Genomic DNA, 25194 nt, shown 5'->3' with positions numbered 1-25194 from the left:
CCTTTCACTATCTATTTCTTCCCCCACTACTATCCCTGTTTGGTTAACGATCGTTTTCAAAAACAATTAACAACCCTATACACAGGCTATCATAAAAACTGTATTATGACATACTTGACTACAATTAAAGCTATTGAACTCGTAGCTTACATTGAACTGATATTTATTGTTTACATGTAACACAAATCTATTAACAAATATTACAGGTAACTATTAGATCCCTCAGGGAATCTTTTCAAATCTAATGTGTAATTGATGTTATTTCAAAAATTAGTCTAAAGGTAGCTAGAAAACTTTAATTATAGATTCACTGCACAATTGTTACATTTTCGTTCGACTACAAAAATTACATCTTTAAAAATGGTCTTCCTTTTTATGAAACCCACTGCGTAACTAGTTTAATTATGAACTTGTATTATGTATTTTTTCAGGTTAAATCTGTTGAGGTCCGATTGAACCAGAAGCCTGAAATTAAGGGAAACTTCTCGAGATTTGGCGCATTTTATGGACCTTAATCATCCCTTAATCCTTTTTTGATTTTTACTCCTATTTTCAAATAATTCCTTTATCCTCCAATTGTCTTACTTTTATTTTTAGGTGGTAAGCTTTTAGTGTCACTTTCTTTGTTTTTTTTTCAAGTGTGTAAAGTGCATTGTTTTGATCTGCAATCCTTAAATTTAATGAACTGACCCTTAAGATTAGAAAAGGTGTGAAAAAAGTTTCTATTGCTTGTCCAGGAACCGCTGGAGAACTCTACTTTATTGGTTGGCTCCAACCATACTCTAGTATGTGAACCTCTCACCAGGGATAACGTGCAGGCCAAGAGGATAACTTGGTGGAGGTTAGTTTAGAACTATATGCTTAGACTGTTAGATAATGTGCAGACCAGGAGGATAACTAAGTGGAGGTTATATTAGAACAATAAGTTTAGACTGTTAGATAATATACAGCTTATGAGGATAATCTTGTGAAAGTTAGTTTAGAATAATGAGTTAAACTGTTAGATATTATGCAGCTTATGAGGATAATCTTGTGAAGGTTAGTTTAGAACAATAAGTTTAGATGTAAGCATGCATCTTATGAGGATAATCTTGTGAAGGTTAGTTTAGAACAATAAGTTTAGACTGTAAGCATGCAGCTTATGAGGATAATCTTGTGAAGGTTAGTTTAGAACAATAAGTTTAGACTGTAAGCATGCAGCTTATGAGGATAATCTTGTGGAGGTTAGTTTAGAATAACTAGAAATTCAAGGCGCTTCGCGCCCTTCTTTCTAGCCTTAGAGGGCGCTTCGCGCCCATCTCCTAAATTAATTGTGAACATGTTCTCTTTGTGTACATCGTAAAACAAAACAAAAATAATTCGCGGATTTTCACAAAAAATTTCGCGGATTTTCAAAATTTTAAAAAATTTAATGACGATCGAATTTTGATGGAGACAAATATTTGAAATTTTGATCATTCATAAACCTTCCCTGTGGTCCCTAGATGTCCCACAAAAAATTTGGGCCCGATCGGTTCAGCCGTTTTGACGTTTATTGGATACAAACAGACAAACAAACAGACAGACAGACAGACAAGCCAAATTTATATATAGATGAGTTAGACTGTTAGATAACATGCAGCTTATGAGGATAATATTGTGAAGGTTAGTTTAGAACAATAAGTTTAGATGTAAGCATGCAGCTTATGAGGATAATCTTGTGAAGGTTAGTTTAGAATAATGAGTTAGACTGTTAGATAACATGCAGCTTATGAGGATAATCTTGTGAAGGTTAGTTTAGAACAATAAGTTTAGATGTAAGCATGCATCTTATGAGGATAATCTTGTTAAGGTTAGTTTAGAACAATAAGTTTAGATGTAAGCATGCAGCTTATGAGGATAATCTGGTGAAGGTTAGTTTAGAATAATGAGTTTAGACTGTTAGATAATATGCAGACCAGGAAGATAACTTGGTAGAGGTTAGTTAAGTTTAGACTGCACTTTATGAGGATAATATTGTGGAGGTTAGTCTATAATAATGAGTTTAAACTGTTGGATAAAGTACAGACAAGGGGAGGATAATATTGTTGAGGTTAGTTTAGAAAAATACGTTTAAACTGTAAGATGGAGTACAGACAAGGGGAGGATAACTTGGTGGAGGTTAGTTTAGAACTATAAGTTTAGACTGTTAGATAACATGCAGCTTATGAGGATAACTAAACTTGGTGGAGGTGAGTTTAGAATAATGATTTTAGAGTGTTAGATAACATGCAGACCAGGAAGATAACTTGGTAGAGGTTAGTTAAGTTTAGACTGCACTTTATGAGGATAATATTGTGGAGGTTAGTCTATAATAATGAGTTTAAACTGTTGGATAAAGTTCAGACAAGGGGAGGATAATATTGTGGAGGTTAGATTAGAACAAGACGTTTAAACTGTAAGATTAAGTACAGACAAGGGGAGGATAACTTGGTGGAGGTTAATCTAGAACGATAAATTAAGACTGTTAGATAACATGCAGCTTATGAGGATAACTAAACTTGGTAGAGGTTAGTTTAGAACAATAAGTTTAGGCTGTTAGATAATATGCAGCTTATGAGGATAATCTTGTGGAGGTTAGTTTAGTACAATGAAATTAGACTGTTAGATACCGTACAGAACAGGAGGATATCTTGGTGATTGTTAGTTTAGAACAATAAGTTTAGACTGTTAGATAACGTCCAGCCCAGGAGGAAGGTGATTATTAGTTTAGAATAATGAGTTTTAACTGAAGAGTTTTAACATAGTTACTTAACAGGACTTTTAGGTTTTTAGTTGCATAACAAAAATAAAAATTGTAAAAAGTTATGAAATAACTACGTGATTTTAAGTAACCCTATATTTACATACGCGATATGTGCGATTCACAACCGTACCCTTTTAATCTATGTAATGATCAACAAGAATATTATCTTCATTAATCATTTCTAGAAAGTATTAAATTTCGACATTTCCTTTTTTGTCTCAGCTGCTTAATTCTGGATATATATTTAAAATAGTAGCTTAAAACATATATTTTAATATATTTGTGAATATTATCGTTTATTATGATATATTTTTGATATTTTGTTTATTTTTACATATTTCTAATAAAGTTGATTGGAAGAAGAAGATATTTAGAAATGTTATTCCGACAAAGTTTAAAAGATACTGTTGTGAACCAGGGTCGCCTAAAATAGAAGGTCACTTTACATTACGTCTACAGTCCATACAATAATTTATTGTCATTGCAGGCATTACCAAGTAGATGGAAGCTATACAAACTCGGAAGGGATGGCATACTGCACTGAGTTAGAGGTAAGAATAAAAAAAACTCCTGTAAAAATCCCTTTTAACATTTTTTTTCAATTAAAAAAAAGTTCCATGTTACATCGGTAATAAGCAAAAATGCTATTTATCTAATTGTGGTTGTTTAATTTACATTAGATCTCAGTGTGCGTATTAGATCTAAAAAATAAATTTAAATGCGTTGGCCCACCAGATTCTTTTTCCCTCCTCAGGATTTATCGTAATTTATGATAATTATTTTGTCAAGAATAATTATGTCGTCATGTAATAAATATTTGATTTGATTTGATTTTCATACATATACTCTAGACTTCGAGGGCGCTTCGTACCCTTTTTCTAAGAACACTTGCATGTTAACCGTTGCTCTTCAAGCTGTCATTTTTCTATAAATCTTATTTCGCGGATTTTCTTTTTGAATTTACGCCTTCTCCCAAAAAATTTAATATAGAAGTCTTAGTTTGTGAAGGACAAAATGTTAATCATCCATCAACCTTCCCTGGGGTGATTCAAGTTAAAATGGGACTTTAACTTACAGTGCTGCATCTTTTTAAACGCTTCTCCTTCCAAAAGTATTTTTTGTTCCCCAAAACATCCTCTATTTTTTCGGACACCTTAAAGAGATAATATTTTTTAATAGGTTTCTAGTTATCAAGAGTTGATATGGGGTTGAGGTTGATAAAAGATGAAAAATACATATGTACCCTTTACCTCCACATTTAGATTTCATAGTTTTTCTTCTTCTAACTATGAAGATGATTTTGTAGAGAGAAGAGTGTGGAGTCTAAACGAAACATGAAACTTGATATTTGAATAACTTAAACCTTGGTTTTTTAGACCTTTATGGAGACAAGATTGGACTTGTTAAACTTGCAGGTAATTTTATTTTATAGTTAACAGGTTTTCTCTTCCCTAAAAAAGCATTTGACCGCCCCCCACCTCTTCCCACTATTCTCACTTATGCATTACAAAGGAACTAATTATTCGCTTTAAACTTAACCCCCGATCTCTTGATCTCGATATCCGCAGTGGAGACTTTTTACGCAGAATATGTTTGATCTCTTGATTTTGGATATCAACAATTTCTTTATTTTCTCATTGGGTTAACACAAAACTCCCTGGTTTCTGATTTCCTGTTCACAGGATATATGATTAGCACTTACGGGATATCGAATTTTTTTCTTCATTTATACGTAGATTAACAAAATATCGGAATCCGATATCTATTGCAATATTCACTCAGGACTCATAATCTGAATAATTAAAACTCTATGATATTAAGTTGCAAAGATACAAGGACTACACATTTAGAGTTTAGATGAGAAATTAGTTCATTTAAAAAGCATTCGAGATGTTCAGCCACAAAATCTTGAAAGATACAATTTTGTTCAAGCCCCCTGACATAATAGATTGTCCCGTTGAAAATAGACAGCGATCTAACACCCCTTGGCCATCAAAACCTCACCCCCTTCTCAATTGAGGATGTCGTATCAATTTCCACAAACCAATCTTATCCCCCCCCCCCTTGCTCTCTTGACAGGAAAGATTATCTGATGTTTGTTTTGTGAAGGTTTGAAATAAAGTTTGCATTAAAGGATCTACATATTCAACATTCTTTTCATATTCAGGGAGGATCCGTAGAAATTTTTTTTTTCATTCCAGGGGGATCCGTCGGATTCATTTTTTACAAGGGGATCCGTCCTAATCATTCTTCCCATTTAGGGGGATCCCCCAGAATCATTTTCACATTACAGGGGGATCCTTCGGAACCATTTTTCCCATTCATGTTGAACCATCGGAATAATGTTTCCCATTGAAGGGAAATCCGTCGAAATTTTTTTTTCATTACAAGGGGATCTGTCGGATTCATTTTTTCCATTACAGAGGATTCCTCCGATTCATTTTTCCCATTATAGTGGGATCCGTTGGAATCATTTTTCCCATTCAGGGAGGATCCGTCGGAATCATTTTTTCATTACGGGGGATCCGTCGGATTCATTTTTTTTATTACAGAGGATTCCGTTGGGATCATTTTTCATTACGGGGGATCCGTCGGATTCATTTTTTTTATTACAGAGGATTCCGTTGGGATCATTTTTCATTACAGGGGGATCCGTCGGATTCATTTTTTACAAGGGGATCCGTCGTAATCATTCTTCTTATTTAGGGGGATCCCCCAGAATGATTTTCACATTACGGGGGAATCCTTCCGAACCATTCTTCCCATTCATGTTGATCCATCGGAATAATTTTTCCCATTACAGGGGGATCCGTCGGATTCATTTTTCCCTAACAGAGGGATCATTCGGAATCATTCTTCCCATTCAGGGGGATCCGTCAGAATCATTTTCACATTACAGGGGGATTTGTCGGAATAATTTTTCCCATCATAGAGGGATCCGTCAAAATCATTTTTTTCCCATTCAGAATCATTCGTCGGAATAATTTTTCCTATCACAGGGCAAGACAGTTTGAAAACGGTACAGTGGCTTAAAAGTGTCTTATGAAAGAGTTAAGAACTGGAAGATACGTTAAATAGGGTTTATAATCGTTTCCCGCTCAATTTCCTGTCGGAAAAGTTCTTCTTGAAGCTGATAAAATGCAAATTATTTTAAACAATTATACAAATTAACTGTAAGAGCTTTTTTACTTTTTACCCAGCCACAAATAAATCTAACCCCCCTCCCTGGAAACTACTTTAAAATAAAATTAAAATAATAATGATGTGAAGTGAAATGTATATGTTTCTAGACAAATGACAGTACCTACTACTCCTGCAGCATTGAGAACCATTTCGGGAGCACACTCAGTACAGCATTCATCAACGTTGTCGAGACTTTGGACAAGGATCACGAGAACAGGTAAAAACAAACCATTTTTGTTAAAACTTTCTACTAGGACCACGAGAATGGTTTAATACTACCCATATTGTTTTCAAACTGTCTACTAGGACCGCGAGAACAGGTAGAAACTAACAATCGTCGTCCAAAACTTTCTACTAGGACCACGAGAATAGGTAGATACTAACCATATTGTTGTCAAAACTTTCTACTAGGACCGCAAGAACAGGTAGAAACTAACAATCGTCGTCCAAAACTTTCTACTAGGACCACAAGAATAGGTAGATACTAACCATATTGCTGTCAAAACTTTCTACTAGGACCACGAGAACAGGTAGAAACAAACCATCTATGTTAAAGCTTTCTACTAGGATCACGAGAACAGGTAGAAACAAACCATTTTTGTTAAAGCTTTCTACTAGGACCACGAGAATAGGTAGAAACAAACCATCTTTGTTAAAGCTTTCTACTAGGACCACGAGAATAGGTAGATACTAACCATTGTTGTCAAAACTGTCTACTAGGACCACGAGAATAGGTAGATACTAACCATATTGTTGTCAAAACTTTCTTGTAGGACCACGATAATAGGTAGATACTAACCATATTGTTTTCAAAGCTTTCTTATAGGACCACGAGAATAGGTAGATACTAACCATTGTTGTCAAAACTTTCTACTAGGAAAACGTGAATAGGTAGACACTAACAATTGTTGTTAAAAATTTCTTCTAGGAACACTGGAACAGGTAGAAATTAAACATCTTTGTCAAAACCTATTGGGATCACGATACTATATGGTTAATCTTTTGTAGGTATTCAAGTCATGAGTTTGAAATATTAATGGTATAAAAGGAGTGACCTGCTAGACAAGATAGTTGAACTGAAATTGCAGTATTGAAGAGAAAAACTTAGGGATTCATTTGCTACCAATGAGACATTTTCATGGTGTACAATTTTTGAATAAGATTGTTTAAGTCGTTCGTAATAGTTCAACAGTTGTTTCAGTCACAGAAGAAATGCTTTTAACAATCATTTAATAACCCGGACAAAATAAGAAAAAAATAAATTGTTTTATATAATTTGCTGTTAAGGAACATATTTCTTAACAAAAATTACAGATGAAGGCCACCCTAGCTTTTAAAAACTAATTTCAATAACTTATTTTCAATATGTTAATTATTTGTCGCAACCTGTTTATATACATGGAACTATTTTGTAGAATAGTATGGGTTTCATGTTTTGTCCATGTTAATTAAGAATTGTGAAGAACGTTTCTTCTGCTGACTGAAAAAAACTTGTGAAATATAACAAACGATCCTTTACGTTTTTATTTAAAAATTGTACACCGTAAAAATGTCTTCATGGTATAAAATGGATCCTAATGTATAATACAATACTGCACTTTCAGCTTAACACCATGTTCAGAAAGTCACTCCCTTTTAACTATCAGTTTGCCAAGAAAGATGTTAAACGTTATGTTCTGACATCTTTTTAAGTCGGATAAAAAAATATTGACCTTTTTTAAAGAAATGGATGGTACCTTGTAGCAGCAGTGGGAATAACAGTGCTGGCCTTCATCTTTTTTTTCATCGGTTTACTCATTTACTTCCGCAGGTAGGTCGTCTTTCTCAAATTGACTGTTATCGAATGCTTCGTATATTATCTAAATACTTAAAATATCCCAGAAGATGGGATTCGAATCACAACTAAGTCATTTTTTCCGTTCAACGATGTTCCCAATTCAGAATGATTCCCGGAAAGATTTGATATATTAATAAATCATTTGTTAAATCTTGCATCTACTGTTCGTAGCTCAGAAGAATCGAAAAGATCCCCGAAAATTACTTGCATACGTAAAAACCGCTTTTTCTTATGAACATTTGACAGCAATTTTGAAATCTGGCTCTCGGCTACATCTTTCCAACGGCTCAAAGCGGCTCAATTATGATTCTAAATTCTTTAAATGGAAAGAGTATTTTTTATTTACAAATAAGTAAAGAATATTTTTTACATGTTTCTAAAGTTCGTTTTCTGTTTAATTAATGAAGTTAAAAAAATCAGCTTTTAAAGGACTGTGGTCGTAATTTGAAGTGAAACTCCACTCAAAGAGACACATTCACAACAGAATCCTTTAAACATTAATATGATTGATAGTGGAGTCACAGAAGTTCGTAGTAAGATTTTGACACCACTGGAGACCACTGGAGGGAATTAATTTTCACTGGAGGGGTTTGAAAAAGTGCTTTTTACAATTTAAAACTTAACGCATGGTGATTTACATTCCACTGGAGGGATTCAGATATCTTTCCAGGGGGTTTATAATTCCAGTGGAGGGATTCAGAAATCTTTCTGGGGGTTTATAATTATAAACCCCCTGCCAGTGGAATTATAAACCTCTAGGAAGGATATCTGAATCTCTCCAGTGGAATTATAAACCCCCTGGAAAGATATCTAAATTCCTCCAGTGGAATTATAAACCCCATGAAAAAATATCTGAATCCCTCCAGTGGAATTATAACCCCCCTGGAAAGATATCTGAATCCCTCCAGTATAATGCAAATCACTGTGCCTAAAGCTTTAAATTGTAAAAAGCATTTTTTCAAAGCCCTCCAGTGAAAATAAACTCCCTCCGGTGGTCTCCAGTAGAATCAAAATCTTACTACGAACTTCTTTGAGTCTTGATAGTGTCGTTTACTTGCCTGATTTTTTTTGATTTCTTCATGTCTGTGAAGCAAGAAATTTGCAAGTCACCTTTTCAGCGAAACCACAAATAAAATTATTACGTATATATTATTCAGTCTTGATTAGACAAAGTGTACATTTGTGAATTAGACATGTAATTCTGTCAATGGAGGGTTACTTGAAATTATGTTACAGTCCCTTCAAGTGCGACAGTCTTATAATAAAGTTTATTCACTGTTAAAAGTTTTAGTTCCTCGTAATTTCAGGAGATATAAGGATAAATTGGATACTGTCACTCATAAATTGGATACTGCCACTCATAAATTGGATACTGTCAAAATGCATGTTACTCAAGTAAAAACGGTAAGAATGTATTAGTATCTATGTACAGGGTTTTCTACAAAGACTTCAGAGACGACTAAGCGGAATGTGTTCGTCTGTTTCCTTATAATGATCTCTGCAACTATAAACTTATTTCTTTCTATGCCAAATTGTTAAATTCCAGACAGAAGATTTGCTTTTAACTTGAAATAGTTGTAAAAGAATAGTTTTCAGTTTTAGAAAATGACTTTTAAGTGACGGGGGGGGGGAGGATATGATTTTTACAGAAAATATACAGTATACAGCCCATTTTATTTTAAAAATCATATTACTGCCTTTAAGTATGATGGAGTTAAAAATATTCGGTTTAAAACAAAACCTGTAAAACTTTTTAGTTTAAAAACTTGTTCCATAAAACTTAATTTTTTTTATACAAAGAAAAGAACATCTAACCCTACCTTTACTGATTTACTAATATCCTGAAGCATGATGTAAGCCATGTTAAATAATAAAAAGATCTGTCTCATTACATATTTATTTTAGCTTATAGTGTCCAAAGGGGATTCATTAGAGCCAATCATAACTTCAATCAAGGTAAAATATATATTTATAGTGAAAACCATAATATTGTCAAAATTAATTTAAAATGTTTAATTTTAAGGGAGAGACCGGCTAGGCATGGTAGATGAGCTGAAAGTGCAGTATTGTAGAGTAAACTTTAAGATTCATTTGATACCAATGAAACATTCTTAAGAATTCTAAAAGAACCGGTAAAATATTACAAACTACTACTCTCTTATTTTAAAATTGTACCCCGTAAGAATGTTTCATTTGTATTAAACGAATTCTTAAGTTTTTCTCTACAATACTGCACTTTCAGCTCAACTACCATGTCAAGTCGGTCTCTCCTTTTAATTGAACATTAAACAAAGCAATTGTGCAATTTACACATAACCTTTCAATCTACTGCCTAAACTTTTTGCTTTTGAAACAACATTAAATATACATACTACCTCTTCCTTAGTTTTATAGGCACCACTGTACAAATCCTATTATTTCTTAACATTTTCAGATTATGTAAGATTTTGATCTAATTTGATTCACTGTTTCTTAGGAAAGGCAAGAGCATGAAGGAGATGCTGCTAATTTTGAGTCAGAGTACAAATTTCCGGTAATCTTATGTTTTCCATTTGCACTAAAATTTCCGAGTGGCATGTTTGATCCACAACGGTCGTACATTTAAACTTTTGTCTGATTAAGAATGACGGACGTAGAAACGTTGGTAACTATATGCAAGCTGATGTATTTTTCGACATATTTATTGTGAATCGGTCAACTTGAATATTTTAATTTGTGTTTTTAATACTGCGTTTTACTAATGAATTTATATTTTTGGAAATACGTGACTTCATTTGTATGCACTGAGGCTCTTATGTACACTTCAGTTTTTGGATTCTGAAAATATAAATCTAGCGGATCTCATCGTCGTCGATGATCAGAAAATGGAAATTGTAATATAATGGTTTTGCCGCTCTTAAATTTAAGTTCTTATACAAAAAAGTTGTAGAAAATGTTTTAAATCTTTTCTTATTTTTGTCAAAATATTTCTTTTTTAAAATGACTTGAATTTTCTAGGAGGATCCGCTTTGGGAGTTTCCTAGACATCTTTTATCTTTTGATAAACCCCTCGGCGAGGGTAATTTCGGATGTGTCAAGTTGGCAAGTGCAATTGGGGAAATTAGGTAATGTGCTATTTCTGATGTCGTTAAAATTACAAACAAAAGAAGTTCAATGAGAAAGAAATGTTAGTAATATATTTTAAAATTCTAGGTTTATTTACTCAATACAAAACCGCATAGCTTACATGTGTTTCATATCTTTTTTAAAAATTTATTTTTAAATTAAAATTTTTTTTTATAAACAAAACTACAGCAGAGCAGTAAATATATTATCTTCTTTTTATCTGATGATACATCTGTTTTCTGTTCTTCTCTTTTAGATCTACGCATTCTAGTCTCTTGTAGACAAGGGGCATTTTGACATATTTCCGATTCATTGATTAGATATCTTGGCGCCTCAAATATCAAATTGAGTATAATTGAAAGTTACTGTTTGTGAGTAGATATCAGATGTTTTTCCAGTTTTTGGTAATGTCTGACTCAACAACTGTTGATGGTTAGCTTCAAGCACAGTTTCCTTAATATTTTTACAGGTTGGAAAGTCACTAAGCGGTGTTTGAAAATTCTGAGGATTTCCATTAATAATGACAAACGAGATAAGAAAGGTCAAGGCTAGGAGTAGATATTTTCAACAAAAGAATTCTTGATTCTTTTAAGTTCATCTTGGACACAGAATACAGCCTCGTCTACAGCAATCTTTTCCTTGTAGCCGTCAGAGTATGAACCGGTATCATAGTGCATGGTGCACAACCTATCAGGATTCTACTTTCTATGATCCCATTTTCATGTTTCTGGCAAGAGGGAAGATAGTGCATGGTGCAAAACCTATCATGATTCTACTTTCATGTTTCTGGCAACGAGGGAAGGGGAAGAGAGAGAGAGAGAGAAATCCCTCCTTCTCTGCACTATTGTTTTTTTTTCAAGTAGGGTGTACTGCCATGTTATTCCCCAAAGGGTTCTATTCAGCCACAAGAAACTGGAGAGAGTTGTTTAAGAACCTGACTTGTTCTGAGCTCCCTTAAATTTTGGGTGCCCCATTTTGCAACAAAATATAGAAATATTGTCACACAAATAATTTGATATCAGTTTTCACATGATATTTTATTTTAATCTATGGTAAGTGGTCGTGCAAGGCCCGTGCAGATCGTAAAAAAGTCTGCATAGCTCAAGACAAATATTTCTTGAAGTTATCATGTCAGATATCACTTTCTTCATAATTGTCAAAACAGATTAAATCCATTAAAATTTTTGAAAAATTTCTAAAGTTGACTGCGTTAGGTTAAAAAACCTCCAAAAATATACTTTTCTTGAAAACCAGCATTTTTGACGTGTTTTTTTGTCTAACTCAGTAAATTTTTAAATTTTTTAAAAATTTCAACGGATTTGATCCTTTTAGACAATTACGAAGAAAATGATATATGACATGCTAAATTCAAGAAATATTTTTTTTTGAGCTATGAGTGATCTACACAGGCCTTGCAAGATCACTTAAAATGACCTAAAAAAAAGATTCTTGTTATAACTGACTTCATATAGAACAATATTAGCCTGAGAGTTACCTATGGAAAGTCGGACTGAAGCTTGAACTTGCAGCAAGAAGCTAAGGATTAATCTCAAATCATGTAAAAAATGTGTTTGTTAGAAGTCAGTTAATCAAAACAGTACACTTTTCATGTACCAGCCGCTCTGGGCTACCACCATACTATGTAAACTATTGTTAAGGGATGGTCGTCTTGTGACCCACCAGGATCCGACCTCTCAATCTAAGGTAAATGAGAAATCCGCGAAAGCAAGGTCAAAGTCTTCTAAATAATTAACAAAATTCAATCAATTAAATGTAAGTCAAAATTAAATTGCTTCAATCTACGAAAGAATTTCATTTCGCTCTGTTGAAGAATTAAAAACCGTAAAAATTAAATTGAGGTCTCCAATAAATTCTAAAAAAATTATATGTTCAATTCTGTCCTCTCAGTTCTAGTACCATGTCAAGCCAGTCTCTTCCTTAAAAGACGCCATGAACAATACACATCTCCACAGTTTACCCTGGTCTTTAACATGAACGGTAAAAAAATCTACAGCAAAGACAAGAGAGAACGTTGACAAGATATGTTCCATTCAACAGAAAATTTATTTGACTTTTTAACTTAACGACAATTTGTATTTGATGGGATATGATTTGATTTTATTTGCATGATGTTTCACGTCTTGAACCTCAATTTTTCACTCGACACTCTAAAATCGTTTTCATTCTTAACTCGCTTAAGCTTTACTCTGTCATAACCCTTAAATGAACCTATGAACTTCAACTCTTCACTCTTTATTCTAACTTTTCCAACTCTTTTTAACTAATTCTTAACTCTGTTTTATTCTTTGTCTTAACTCTTGACCTAAAACATTGAACTTCTCTAAAATTTAATCTAATATAACTGAAGAGGGTGATGGTGGCCGTGAAGATGGTGAAGGAGTCTAACAATGACGAGGATGTGACGGGACTACTTAGAGAGGCCGAGATAATGAAGGTAAAAAGTATTTTAGCTCTGAAAAAAATGAAAAAATAAGGAAACAATATCAAAATGATTTTTTCACAAAACCATTTTTGTTTTGTTAGGGGATTGGAAGCCATCATGAATATTATAAACCCACAAGGTGCTTTATATTAGAAAATTATCCACTAATCTTTAAGGTGATTGGTAGACATCAGAATATCATCAACCTTATTGGAGTCTGTAGTCAACCTGTGGGATCTCATCTTCTAGGAAATCCAATTTTAACTCATACTTAGAATCAGATTAGTGCCAATCAAGGTTATAATTCAAGGAAAGTTATTTCAGAGGTGTACTCATCTTTTATACTGCAGTGCCTTCTCTGGGCGGTAATGTAAAGACAAGACGGATGTCACAGCCTTACATGGGATCCATCTTTCACATTAAAAAAAAAATCATTGAAATATTTTGCTTAAAGGAAACTATTATGTGAATTATCACAATTATCAAAATTCAATGCTTTTATCCTCCACGGATACTAAACAAACAATGATGCATTTTTTCTTGTTTTAAATTTCCGCCCAGAGAGAACTGGCTTCAATTTGTATACTTGGAGAATACGCAACTGCAATTAACTTTCCTTGCATTATAACCTTGGTGCCAACAACGACCGCAACATTGATCTTTTGAACTAACCGTAAGAATGAGTAATGAGTACCTGTTAGAAAAACTAAAATAATGATTTTTTTTTGGGAATTTCTAGCCCGTTTTTGGGAAAATTGACTATTATTTGAACACCAATAAATTGAAAAATGAACCGTTATGTTTCGATTTTTCTCTTTCGACGAATCAAATTTATTCTTTATGGATGTATCTCTCTCACATGTCCAACAAATATATGTTCTGTGCCAATAAGAGTGCTTAGATACGAGTCGATAATTTTGACTCCCATTCTGATTTTAGTCCTTCGACGGATCAAGTTCATTCCTTTCGAATATATCTTACTCAAGGTCTGCTTTGTGCCAATTGATGGTTAAATTATGAGTCAATCGTTTTCAACAATTTCTCTGTTGATATTAATGAAGTCTTTGCACATTTTCTGAATATTTTCCCGCCTCTGAATAATGTATTTTATTACCACAAATAATGACTTCTTTTGAGCCAAGATTGGATGTTGTATCAGTTCTCGTGGAATTTGCAAAGTATGGAAATTTAAAAGAATTTTTAACCAAAAGGTGAGAAAAGAAACCAGCGGCCCTGTACACGAACACTCCCCCCCCCCCCCCCCCCAGGGGGCATTTTTTTTTGGGGGGGGGGGGGTAATTTCGCTAATCAAACAAATCGGCGCTTATAATAGGGGGTAACAAGGGGGTGGGGGTAAAAATAAGCCTGTGCCCCTGAATGAAGCACACATAAAATTAGCATAAACAATTTATTGTGCAAGACTTTTTTAGACTTTCTCAGCTCTTGAACTTTGTTGTAAAAGCTTACAAATTACTAATTCGAATGTGAATTAAGCAGCTATATTCTTAATTTCTTTGTTATACTTGCAGAAGTGTCTACTTTTGTTACTGTTTTTTTTTAATTTAATAGGATTTTTGGGCGCTTCGCGCCCATCTTGTATTTGAATTTTAAACATTTTCTCTTTATATACATTGTAAAACAAGAAAAAAAAGTTCGCGGATTTCATAAAAAATTTCGTGGACTTTCAAAAATAAATGAAAATAAAATTTTTGAAATTTTGGTCATCCATATACCTTCCCTTGGATCAGGTGATCCCACACAAACACTGTTCCCAATCGGTTTGGCCGTATTGACGTTTATTGGAAACAAACAAACAAACAGAGAGACAGACAAACTAAGTATATAGATAGATATACTCCATTAAAGAAATAGAACTAACTGTACTATACGTAAACACCAGAATTGCCAATTAAGAAAGGAATAATAATGATTTCAATTTTTAAAGCTTTTAAATATGGATTTGTTTAAAACCGTGGCCCATTCCAACATTCCTCATTCATTGCATCAAGTTATCTACTGATTATTGTTTTGCAGAAAACCTGGAACTCTGGAGCTCTTAAAGGAAAGAAGTCAGGGGAGAGAACTTCACAAACCGGTAGGGAGCAATTTTCTGTTTTAATAGAGAGCTTATATGACAAAGACGAGGTATATGGCCGTGATAGAAATATTGTATATTTGCTCAGTTTGGCAAAGGTTTAGAGGTTAGATAAATTGACAGGTTCTCATAAAGTTACAACGCAACATCTATTACATTGCTTTAGACAAACTCCCCATTTTCTTCAAATATTTAATTTTATTTTCAACTTTAATTTCTTATTTCATTCTATTCAACACATTGTTTAATCCGGTTTTTTGATTAATTTCATAAAAAAAAACTCAAAGGGTCTTTTTTCAGTACAAATCTAGATCTGAAAAAGCTGATCCAAGGAGTATAAGACAATACTTAAATTCACAGTGCTTAGGATCCATTTATTTTTGATGCGGATCTGGATTTTGGATCCGCACCGGGAACTGGATCCGGATTCAGGTCATGAACATTGAACATTCTAGAAGATTTACTGACATTTTTTATCAAAGCAGAATTCTTAAATTATTTTCTCCTCTTTTTGCATGTATTAATGTTAAAACTTGATGAACCATTCAGATATCAGGAAATTTTTATAATCTCTCTTTTTTATTTAACAGTTCTGATTAGGGTTTTGAGAGTAAATTTTTTTTTTGCAGTTTATATTTGTCATTTTGTCCCTTGGATCCAGATCTGTGAATCCGCATATTTTTGTGGATCCGGATCCAGGAAGCCAAATCTTGCGGATCCATTTGATCCGGATCTTAAGCACTGCAATTTAAAGAGTATTTTATGAGAATTTATTTAGGTAACAGATGATGAGATCGGTCCTGTGAGTCTCAAGATGATGCTTTCATTCGGAGTTCAGGTCAAAACATTTTATTTAAGGAACGGTGTAAACAAATTGAAGGATTTATGCCCAGATGTCGACGACAAGCCAATTCATGCCTGGACAATTTTATGCGTCACTTTAGTCACTAGTACAAAGCCGCTATTTACTTACTGATTGTCTAATTTTTACTTTCTACAAATTTCGTCGGAAACCCTTTGGTTGGAAATGTAAATCTTCAACAAACATTACTTATTTAAATTGACGTATCTTTGCTATTAAATTACATACGTATTATCCCCAACATTCATGATTTGATTTGATTATGTAATAAAGTTTAATTGGTTTTTATATAATAATTTGCTTTTTCTTGTAATGCAGAGTAAAATTTTTATTTTCTTAAAATATTCCGCAGTACAAGATTTAATGCGTTTTTCTTATCTGGTGTATTATTAGCAATAAAATGTTTAATTTTATAGTCCTGGGGTTTTTATACGTATATACATTGTAAAATACATATTTTGCAAAACACATTCATTGCAAAATACATATTTCGATTAACTTGGTTTACTTCTTAATTTAACCATATTTTAAATCCATGTTAAAAATATTACAGTTTCAAAATTAAAATTAACTGCTTTTAAAATGTGCAGGTGGCTAAGGGAATGGAATTTTTATCCAATAGGTAATAATTTTATAAATATTTCCACGGATGATCTCATAAAAAATCTATTTCATATTTATGTGGATTGTCTTTATAATACTTATTAACATTTCTAAATAAAAATGAACTAAATATGTTTTATCTCTATTTTCATGTAAAAAATGCCTTACTCCAATATTAATTTAAGTGTGTCTCAATCCACACACAACGATATCGAACTCTATCCATTCTTCCGAATCCTGTCAGGCCTAAGCATGTATTTTATCAACACACAAAACTATCAGACTCTATACTCTCTACCGAGCTATCGTATCTCTAGCCGTCCGTAACCAGAGTCTATATTCAACTAACCATATTTTAAGTATAAGGTACAGATAAAGATTAAACTGACCGATAATATGGTCAGGTGATTATATCTTAATATATATACAGGTAGGTTCAGGTTTCCAAGATGTGGGGGTTATTACTATATTTATTACATTCATTTTGGAGGACCCAAGTTTTAGAAAGCAAATACTTTTCATATTTAATTTATCAGTCAAAGGCTATCCAAATACTACAATGCTCTTTTGGACGCTCATTAGTAAAAAACATATCCTACTAAAATCTTTTTTTTTGGTAAGATTCTATTTTTCTTTAAATTCATACATTTCAGTATTTCTTTAAATGAAAACTGTCAAAGAAATCCTTACAATTTGTCCTCTAATCCATTTATACTATGAGGTTTTTAGAATAAATAATGTCAAATTATATTCTTGAAATGAATTAAGTGTTCATAATTCAGTTATAGTTTTTAATTACGTTATTTTTTTTTCTTCATAATTTGTAATCTTTTAGTTGTTGAATTTACAAGGGGGTAATGTTTATTCTTTAATTCATTTTTTTCTTATATTCAAATAGGTAGGCATTCTCAATAGTGGGATTCAGCGAACCACTCACTATTTAGACTACAAAAAACATTAAAAAAATTAAGAATCGTCTAAACAATTTTTATTAGACGAATCAAATCATTGAAATTATTATGAAGGCAAAAAAAATTCTGTTATATTTTATTTTTTGAAAATTTTTATACTTAATTCAAACTTGAAACCCATTTTTGAAATATGAAACATCAAGTAGTCCAAAAACAAATTCATTGCATCAAATATTGAAGCAAAATTAAATTAAGACCGGCTAAATATACATATGGACAATTACGAATTTTTTATTGCAATATATGTTGGATGGTTAACTGACTTGTAAAAATGTACATTCGAACAAGTTCACTTTTAAGTTCAGATTTTGAATGTTCCTGTAGAGTTTAGACAACTTTTTCTGTTTTTATAAACGGGTCGAGAGATTTTAGACTCGGCATAAAGAAGAAAAAAGAATTTCTCTACTTTAGCATATTTTAGCTTTGATAAAAAATATTATTTCACTTCTGGTTTTCTTCCACAATACTATATAAATTGGAACGTTCTACATTTTAATGATACTAATTTTAAGACGATGTGTACACAGAGACCTAGCTGCCAGAAATGTACTAGTTGCTGATAACTTTACTCTTAAAGTAGCAGACTTTGGATTGGCACGAGACGTTCAGGTAAATTATTAGATGTCACTCTTAAATGCATGTCACTTTAGTCTGAATTCATGTCACTTTAGTCTGAATTCATGTCACTTTAGTCTTAATTCATGTCACTTTAGCCTGAATTCATGTCTTTTTAGTCTAAATTCATGTCACTTTAATCTAAATTCATGTCACTTCAGTCTGAATTCATGTCGCTTTCGTCTGAATTCATGTCCATCAGTCTAAATTCATGTAACTTTAGTCTAAATTTATGTCACTTTAGACTAAATTCATGTAACGTTATTCTGCATTCATGTCTTTTTTTCTTCACGTCACTTAAGTCTTAATTCATGACACGGGTATAAATTCACGTTACTTTAGTTTTAAATCATGGTCACTTAAGTCTGAACTCATTTCACTTTTTTCTTAATTCATGTCATGTTGGTCAAGGTTCATGTCACTTATGTCGACATTTACGTTACTTTAGTCTAAATTCATGTCACTTGGGTATAAATTCATTGGGTATTTGGTCTAGGTATTTTCCACTTTAGTCTTAAGTTAACCTCACTTTTGTCTAAATTCATGTCACTTTAATCTATAAATTCGAATTCATTAGCGTTCTAACAGCTATGCTAGCTGAACCGCCTTTTTACAAGAAGTAATTAAGAATAAAAATTTGTCGATGTATTTAACGTTTTAATTTTCTTTTTGCAATTTTGAAAATAATATTTAGAATATTATTGCTGTTTCTAATATTATAATAATTATCTTAAAGTACCTGAACTGTCTGTAGAATTTTAAAAAAACACTTGGGAAACATTTTGAATTTTTGAATAAAACTTTAATTATTTTTTCTTTGTTACACCCCAGGGTGATTTAAAAAAGTCAGCCAATTTGTTTCAACCGTTTGGACAGATATTATAGTTAAAATATAGAGCAAAGAGCTTTATTATATTGATGTTATAACTATCATAATGTTAAATCATTATCATTTTATGTTTACATGTATTAAATAGGAAAAAGACTATTACCGGAAGGAAGGAAAGGGAGGGTTACCGTTGAAATGGATGGCGCCAGAGTCTATTCAAGAGCGTATATCTACAACAATGTCAGGTACAACTCAGGGGTGTACTGTATAGTGTATACTTTAAAAACCGTCACCCNGGGGGGGGGGGTGCTGCTTATTGGATTTTGCCGTTGAAGGTAGAGAAATAGTTCAAAGTTATTACATCATCAAGTTTCATTTTCTGCTTTCCCGCATAGTTAATGTAGTGGTGTTCAAATCTCAGATATTTTGAAAGTTTAATCCCTGAATTAAAGAAATAAATATTTTGTAGGCAAAAGTAAAGGGACCGTAAGCGTAATTTCAAGTGACCCTCCATCCAAAGATAACGTTTACTCTTAAAAGCGTTGTCTGATCAAGTATGAATAATAACTGCGTGTTTTTGTTTTTAAAATGGTATTTTCTTTGTAGTTTCTCTTCGTTTCTTATTTATAGGAAACACAGGAGAAATTAACGGGATTAAGCTAATTTTTGAGTCAGTAAAACTACGCTATCTTCCACATTTTGATCATGACCAAGATTTTAAGGGTCCCGTTGTAAATATGGTATTGACATCTCTTCATGGAAGATAATTTGAATTAGCTTAATTTTCCTTTAGACTCTATTAATGATTTTAAATAGTTCAAAGTTCGCTTGCTTTCTTTTTTATAGTTTTTGGTCATTTGTTTTCCGTTTTTATATTTTGATTAAAATTTTTTAATTTTCGTACCTTTTACCCCCGCGACCTTTTTACAAGGAACAGTATAGATATTGCATAGTTGGATATATTAATTTTTATCCCTTAGTATCTCATTTATCAACAACACCGCACCCGATTCAAATTTTTTTCTTGTGTCTGGGAAGGCCAAATTTCCTGGTTTAGATTTAAATTTTATTTTTATTATTTTCCAAGATGTTTGGTCATTCGGAATTCTGCTTTGGGAGATTTTAACGTTTGGGGATTCTCCATACAAAACAATACAAGACCAGCTGACCTTAATGGATTTCATTCAGGTGAGTTTTTAGTTGAAAAATAACTGCGTACTTGCCGCAAACACTAATCATCCCTTTATATTCGTAACCTGATGCCGTAAACCTATGATATTACAAACACATCAAAGTTTACATTTTAGGCATGTAATCAGTTCTCTTATTCTTTTCTGAATCCTATATGTTAAAGCTGCAAAGTATTTATGTATGTCGATTGTCAGAACACTTGAAAAGTTGCTTTAACAATATAAACGCTTTCTTAACATGCGTTCTGAATGTGCGTCCTCATTTATTTGTTCCTCGTGATTAGTGCTTCCTCATCAGTACCTCATAATCAGTGCGTCCGTCATAATTAATGCGTCCTCATTAGTTCTTCATAATTAATGCGTCCCCATTAGTTCTTCATAATTAATGCGTCCCCATTAGTTCTTCATAATTAATGCGCCCCCATTAGTTCTTCAAAATTAATGCGTCCCCATTAGTTCTTCATAATTAATGCGTTCTCATTAGTTCTTCATAATTAATGCGTTCTTATTAGTTCTTCATAATTAATGCGTCCCCATTAGTTCTTTATAATTAATGCGACCTTATTAGTTCTTCATAATTAATGCGACCCTATTAGTTCTTCATAATTAATGCGTCCCTATTAGTTCTTCATAATTAATGCGTCCCCATTAGTTCTTCATAATTAATGCGTCCCTATTAGTTCATCATAATTAATGCGTCCCTATTAGTTCTTTATAATTAATGCGTCCCTATTAGTTCTTCATAATTAATGCGTCCCTATTAGTTCTTCATAATTAATGCGTCCTCATCAGTACCACATAATTAGTGCGTCCTTATTAGTTCTTCATAATTAATGCATCCTCATCAGTACCTCGTAATTAGTGCCTCCTTATTAGTTCTTTGTAATTAATGCGTCCTCATCAGTTCTTTATAATTAGTGCGTCCTTATTACATCTTCATAATTGGTGTGTCCTCATCAGTACCTCATAATTAGTGCGTCCCCATTACCTCTTCATAATTAATGCGTCCTCATCAGTACCTCAATTAATACGTCCTCATCAGTACCTCAATTAATAAGTCCTCCGCAAGTTACACACCTCTGGTATCTGCTCCGGTCGAGAAAGTCCTCCTAGTCCTGCCCAGGCAAAGGTAACCCGGCCACTTCTAGGATAGGAACACTGGGAGTAAGGAGGAGAGGAGCCGCCTGGTCTGGTACGAGTAGAAGGAGCTCGAATGCGCACAGGACCGGCCACAGAAGAGAGAGAGAGAAGCGAAGGATCCAGGGAAGAAGGATCCAGAAGTAATACAGTAATAACACAGGAAGGCCTTCAGGATCTTCTTGGCATATATCTGGAAAAAGGACACCGCTAGAGATAAGGCATAAAAGAGATAGGAAAGCAATGGACAAGATAAAGATCACAATAGTATAAAGACTAGCGGTGCCATCCTGGAGGTGAAGAGGACAAGAGAACAGCTACGATGAGAACCTAGATATAGGATCTCTGAGTGGGGTGGCGCTGCCCTCCAGGATTTTCTTCCCTTTAATTTGTAATTTTTAAAGAGAAGTTGGCCTGTCTTTTTGTAGATATACTATTACTATTAGATGAGAAGTGATCTTTCTGTGAAGGAATAGAGTCTAGTATCAATCAGGTCTGATTCTGAGACTGAGCGTTTCCTTCTTGTCCAAATGTCTTGGTTCATGTCGGTGTCTGACGATGCCATTGTGATATCTGGTACACTTTCGGCTAGGAAGTGTGTTTGAAAAACATTATCTTCATCAGAACCATACATGTCATCCTGCCAGAGTTGCCCTATTGATTGAGCCTTCGGCAGAGGTATAGGACGATCAGGATCTGGATTCACAGATGATGAATGTGACACATCTGTTGACTGAGCGCCATCAGTTTGTGGTATGTTAAACATTTCATCAATTTCATCTGGCTGATGTCTTCGACTTTCGTGGAGATAGTTTTGATTCAATTCTTGATGTGAAGAGCGAGATTGCATCTCTGTTTCAGCTCTTTCAGGGAAGGGAGTTGAACTTGATAAAGATAGTCTGGCCTGTTCTCTAGCAAGGGATTCAAGGGATTTGTGTGCCGCGTAGGGTTCAGGTGAGCCATCACTTTGACTCAGCCTGGCGAGGAGAAGTTGTCGTTCCCAAATCTGCCGCTGAAGGTGATAATGGTAGTCTGGGGACTGGGTGTTTGATGCTTCTGGTTCTATGAGGTTTGGTTCCGTATTAAATATGTGGGGTAATGAATCAGGTGATAAGGATTCAACAGCCGGTTCATGTAGAGATTCAATATGGATGAATGGTTTAATTTGTTCTTCCTCATTATCAGAATCATCGTCTGAGCTGTAGCTTTGAGCATGGGGGTCCCAGGACAGAGGGGGGTGTGATTCAAGATGATCTCGATTGATCTGAAGGTTGAAAAATTGCTTGAGTGGGAATGCTTGAGACTGTCTTATAGATTGACTTTGGTGGGATGTTTTAATAGGTTTCCCCAATGTGGGATTGAGAATTTTCTTTATGTTCAAGATTTCACCTTCCTGGCCCGTCACAAGGAAAGGTGAACGGATGCTGTGTTTGGATGAGTTGGATTTTAGCATGATTATGTCTCCAGTCTTTGAGGTGTTTATTACTTTAGGAGACTTCTGGGTTTGTTTCTGATTTTCTAGTCTGGCTTGGTGAGATTTATCAATGATGAGTTCATCAGGGATAGTTAAGACTTTGTTTGTGTTTTCATCTCTCCTGAATGTTATGTCTGAAGATGAGTACCCGTGGTGTCTGATTAGAGAGTTGACTCTCATTGTGGCTTGGGCTAGTTGAGTTGGAGAGATTTTTTTTTCAGTGGGGTCAACTTTTCTCAGCTCATTTTCAAGTTCTTGTATTGATTTATTAACATGACAGTTTTTGTTTTTGTTGAAATCTTCTCCAAGAATCATGGTGATTCCAATGATGTGCAGATCTGGATGTGGATTATCTGCTAGTGATTTCAGTGCCGGCGCTGCGTCAGTCCGGACGATGGTGTAATTGCTTCTACGGAGGGGGGTGACTAGACGAATGATCCCTTCAACAAGATCCTCTTTCCTTTCAGAGGTGACAAGAGTTGTTGTTATGAATTTTGAGAAGAGATCGACATTTACCATGATTAGCTGGCCAGCTCTCTTGATGATGTCTACATTCATATGGGTCCCTGGCTGTTCTGGTGGTCTGGTTGTGTGGAGATCAGTTTGCAACTGAGGTATTTTCCTGACAGCGTTGCAGAGAAAGCATTGTTCGTACAATAGGTCTAATTGTTCTTTTAGACCTGGAGAGTAAAAGTACTTTTGAAAGATCTTCTCTGATTGGAATCTAGACAGGTGATTACCCTTCAAGTGAATCATAGAAAGGATTGCTGGCACAAATGGTTTGGGGACAACAACTCTGTGAGATTCTTGAAAGAGGTTTGAATCAGTGTGTTTAACGATCAAGAGACCATCATCTATGATGGCATTTTTAAACACAGCATTTAGAGTTCTTGATGCGGATTTTCGAGGAGAGTCACCTGTGCTGATAATTTCTAGAGCTTTTGCCAGGTCTTTGTCTTGAGATTGAATTGATCTCCATAGTTGTTTGTTGCCTATGGGCAGACCTTGTGGAGAGGATAGCAGGTTTAATGTTTGTTGAGATGTAGCTGCTATTATGCAGGGGTTTGTGTCTTTGGAGAAGAAATCGGAGAGGGTTGGGATTTCTGTGACACAAGTTGACATGCATTGAGTGTCATCAGGAAGTTCTGCTAGAAATCTTTCTACAGCGCAGTCTTTGGACCTACAAGTGATATCTAGGCGGGATGCTGGATCTGGTATGATGTGTTGGCCTGTCTTGGCAGAGGAGTGGAGAAAAGTGACAGGTCTCCTGTTGATGCATATTAGAATCATTTGTAGCCTGGGATTGCGTGAAAGCTTCCCTTGGCGCATTCGTTCAACAGCCTGAACAACTGCTTTGCAGTCAGGAGTTACATAAGTTGGTTTGTGGGATGCTAATATCCAATGGGAGCAAGCATTTATAGCCATTGCAGAGGCGACGCCTTCAATTTCACAAGGCAGCCATTTTTGCATGTAAGGCTTAATTTTGGCAGAGTAAAACTGGACTGGAAGGAGTCTTAGTTTGGATTCAACCAATCTTTGGACAAAAAGTGCCCATCCAATGCCTCCTGGTACTCTTGCACCATCTGGCATTAGTATGAGTTGCTCTTCTGGAGATGGAAGAGTCAGAGCATTTACTTGTTCAAGGTGAGATTGTGCTTTGTTGAATGCAGCTATTAGGTCAGGAGTCCATTCAAACTTGTCTCGTGAGTCAAGTTTAGCAGTGACTTGGTCGAATGGATCCATTACAGCTGCTAGATGTGGTAAGGCATTTAAGAGGGTCTTGTAGAGCCCTTTCCAGCTGTTGACTTGTTTTACTGTTGTTAGCTGCGTGATTGATGATTTCCCAAGGTTGGTGATAATGTGGTCAGATGGCATGACCATGCCATCTTTAATTCGCCAACCAAAGACTTCCATATCTCTTGGGAATATCTTTACCTTGTTTGGTGAAATCTTCATATTGTTGTCATTGAGTTTGGTAAGGACAACCTTCCAATTCTCTATGGCTTCGGAGATGGAAGAACCTCCTACAGCAATGTCGTCACGCTCAGCGTAACAAATACCTTGGGCTAGTTCATTGCCTAGAATC

General features: G+C 34.3%; 1 protein-coding gene across 1 annotated transcript in view; it reads left to right on the top strand.

The window, feature by feature from the left end:
* The window catches only part of LOC111712748 (fibroblast growth factor receptor 1), a 32078-nt gene extending 11556 nt beyond the window's left edge, over window positions 1-20522 (top strand). The window contains exons 9-28 of the mRNA XM_023487456.1: window positions 432-476; window positions 738-841; window positions 3252-3315; window positions 4141-4179; window positions 6055-6164; window positions 7671-7757; window positions 9092-9188; window positions 9690-9740; window positions 10261-10317; window positions 10782-10888; window positions 12548-12593; window positions 13258-13344; window positions 13509-13581; window positions 14492-14543; window positions 15367-15427; window positions 16206-16265; window positions 16880-16911; window positions 18376-18472; window positions 19456-19552; window positions 20395-20522. Of these exons, the coding sequence (XP_023343224.1) occupies window positions 432-476; window positions 738-841; window positions 3252-3315; window positions 4141-4179; window positions 6055-6164; window positions 7671-7757; window positions 9092-9188; window positions 9690-9740; window positions 10261-10317; window positions 10782-10888; window positions 12548-12593; window positions 13258-13344; window positions 13509-13581; window positions 14492-14543; window positions 15367-15427; window positions 16206-16265; window positions 16880-16911; window positions 18376-18472; window positions 19456-19552; window positions 20395-20507 (1479 nt within the window). The 3' untranslated portion in view covers window positions 20508-20522. The remainder of the gene's footprint in view (window positions 1-431; window positions 477-737; window positions 842-3251; window positions 3316-4140; window positions 4180-6054; window positions 6165-7670; window positions 7758-9091; window positions 9189-9689; window positions 9741-10260; window positions 10318-10781; window positions 10889-12547; window positions 12594-13257; window positions 13345-13508; window positions 13582-14491; window positions 14544-15366; window positions 15428-16205; window positions 16266-16879; window positions 16912-18375; window positions 18473-19455; window positions 19553-20394) is intronic.
* Window positions 20523-25194: the final 4672 nt, after the last annotated feature.

This window comes from Eurytemora carolleeae, unplaced genomic scaffold (genome assembly GCF_000591075.1).
Source record: "Eurytemora carolleeae unplaced genomic scaffold, Eaff_2.0 scaffold1311, whole genome shotgun sequence".
Taxonomy (NCBI): domain Eukaryota; kingdom Metazoa; phylum Arthropoda; class Copepoda; order Calanoida; family Temoridae; genus Eurytemora; species Eurytemora carolleeae.
Note: the sequence above shows the minus strand (reverse complement) of the source record. Positions and strands in the feature narration are given on the sequence as shown.